At 49.7% G+C, this 1759-nt stretch overlaps 1 protein-coding gene across 1 annotated transcript in view; it reads left to right on the top strand.

Moving 5' to 3' along the window:
• The first annotated feature begins 1243 nt into the window (after positions 1-1243).
• KIF13B (kinesin family member 13B) overlaps positions 1244-1759 on the top strand; it is a 160856-nt gene continuing 160340 nt past the window's right edge. The window contains exon 1 of the mRNA XM_008573609.1: positions 1244-1402. Within this exon, the coding sequence (XP_008571831.1) occupies positions 1244-1402 (159 nt within the window). The remainder of the gene's footprint in view (positions 1403-1759) is intronic.

Below are 1759 nucleotides of genomic sequence, written 5' to 3'. Positions count from 1 at the left end.
GTAGTCCCTAGGGAAGCTACTATCATTTTCTTCCAATCACGTGTTTCCAGAACAATTTAAACTGTTTTGGAACTTTAGAGAAAGTCCTCACTTCTTCCCTATTATACTGCCCCCTCTTCCTTCAACTCCTTAGGGGCTTTCTCTTCTTAAGTTTCAGTCTAAATACGATGTTCTCATAGAAACTACATTGCCTTCTCTTTTTCTGCCTGCTTTGTCTCTGTTTAAAAAGCTAGGTTCAAAAAAGAAAAAAGCTGAATTCAAGGTATCAAGACATGCATCAGGACATGCCATTTACCAGGTTATAAAAGAGATAGAAAGTGAAGAACACGGGTACATTCCAAACCCTTATTTATTATCACCCGATGTGTTGATTTGGTAATTAGGGCAGACGTCTATGTTTCAGACCAGAGTACCTAACTCTGACCACCAGTCCTGAGCCATGGCAAAAGTTTCTTCAAATCTGAACAAGAACAAAAAGGACTTTGGTGAGGTTTTTCATCAAGCTGAACAATTTCAATATAAAAGTCTGCCCTTTACGATCTTTTTTTAAAAAGGACTGATAGTAACTGTAGATAGCAATTGTTGCATGCATTGCATTTTAAAGAATTTACTTGGTAAAAGTAAGAAGCTGGCAATCCTAAATTGGTTCTCTTGATGTTATTTGTTTACTTTATTGGGCTAGCTGGGAAGGCCCTCCTGAAGTTCACAGGGGGCGCGCCTAAAAAAGAAATTCTTTTTTAAAAGAGGGTCTTCTGGGGTAGCATTTTTAATTTTTAACCTTTTTTGCAATTGTGGTAAAGTACACAACAAAATTCACCATCTTAAACACCCGAGTGTACAACTTAGTGGTGGTAAGTACATTCACACTGTTGTGCCACCGTCACCACTATCTCTCTCCAGAACTTTTTCATCTTGCAAACTGAAACTCTGTATCTGTTAAGTACTAACCCCTCACCCCCTCCCCAGTCCCTGGTAACCACTGTTTTACCTTCTGCATCTGTATTCGCTCGTCTGCAAGATGGTTCTGAGTTTTGTACTGCCATTTAAACATGTCTAAGCAGAGGTCACAGACCCACAGGGGCCAGGGCTCGAGTGGAAGCAGACTGGAGGGCTATGTGCCCCTGACAAAGGTGACCGCTGCTGCTCGGCCGCGATGCACTACTGCCATGTGTCATGCAGGCCCAGGACTGCGTGACCTATCTGACTTTTACGTGCTGGCCGATACTGCCGGGACAAACAGACCATGTCTGCAGACCAGATCCGGCCGGCAGGGCACCGGCTGGCGGCCCGCGCTGGGCTGGTGGAGCTCACCCGGTGCGGCTGCCCCGGACCCCTGCAGGCGCAGTCTCACGTGGGCGACAGTCCCACAGCCCGCAGGGAGCATGCGAGCAGCTCCAGCATTGTGTGTGTGGACGCACACGACAAAGCACGACAAGACACGCTCAGCACGGCCGGAGCGTGCCTGCTCACAGGCAGGGCAGTCTGAAGGCATGTGAGCTCAGACCGGCCCCGCAGCCTAGGGTCTTGTCCCGGAGAATGGGACTCGAAGGACAGCGCCAGGCCAGGGGAAGGCGGGACACGAGCCGGAAGGGCAGCAGGATCTCCACCGCTCTCCTCAGCTGTTCCAGGTGAGGCATCAGCTGGCCGACAGCTCCCGTCTCGACAGTACTGCGAGAGCAGGAACGCGGTGGAGAGGAGGACGCTGACAAAAGCCTCTCTGCCTGCCGCGGGTTCCAGCGAGCGACTCGCGCCCCGGCTT

Source organism: Galeopterus variegatus, unplaced genomic scaffold, assembly GCF_000696425.1.
Source record: "Galeopterus variegatus unplaced genomic scaffold, G_variegatus-3.0.2 Scaffold939, whole genome shotgun sequence".
In the NCBI taxonomy this organism is placed as follows: Eukaryota; Metazoa; Chordata; class Mammalia; order Dermoptera; family Cynocephalidae; genus Galeopterus; species Galeopterus variegatus.
The sequence above is the reverse complement of the archived record's forward strand: the minus strand, read 5'-3'. Positions and strand labels throughout refer to the sequence as shown.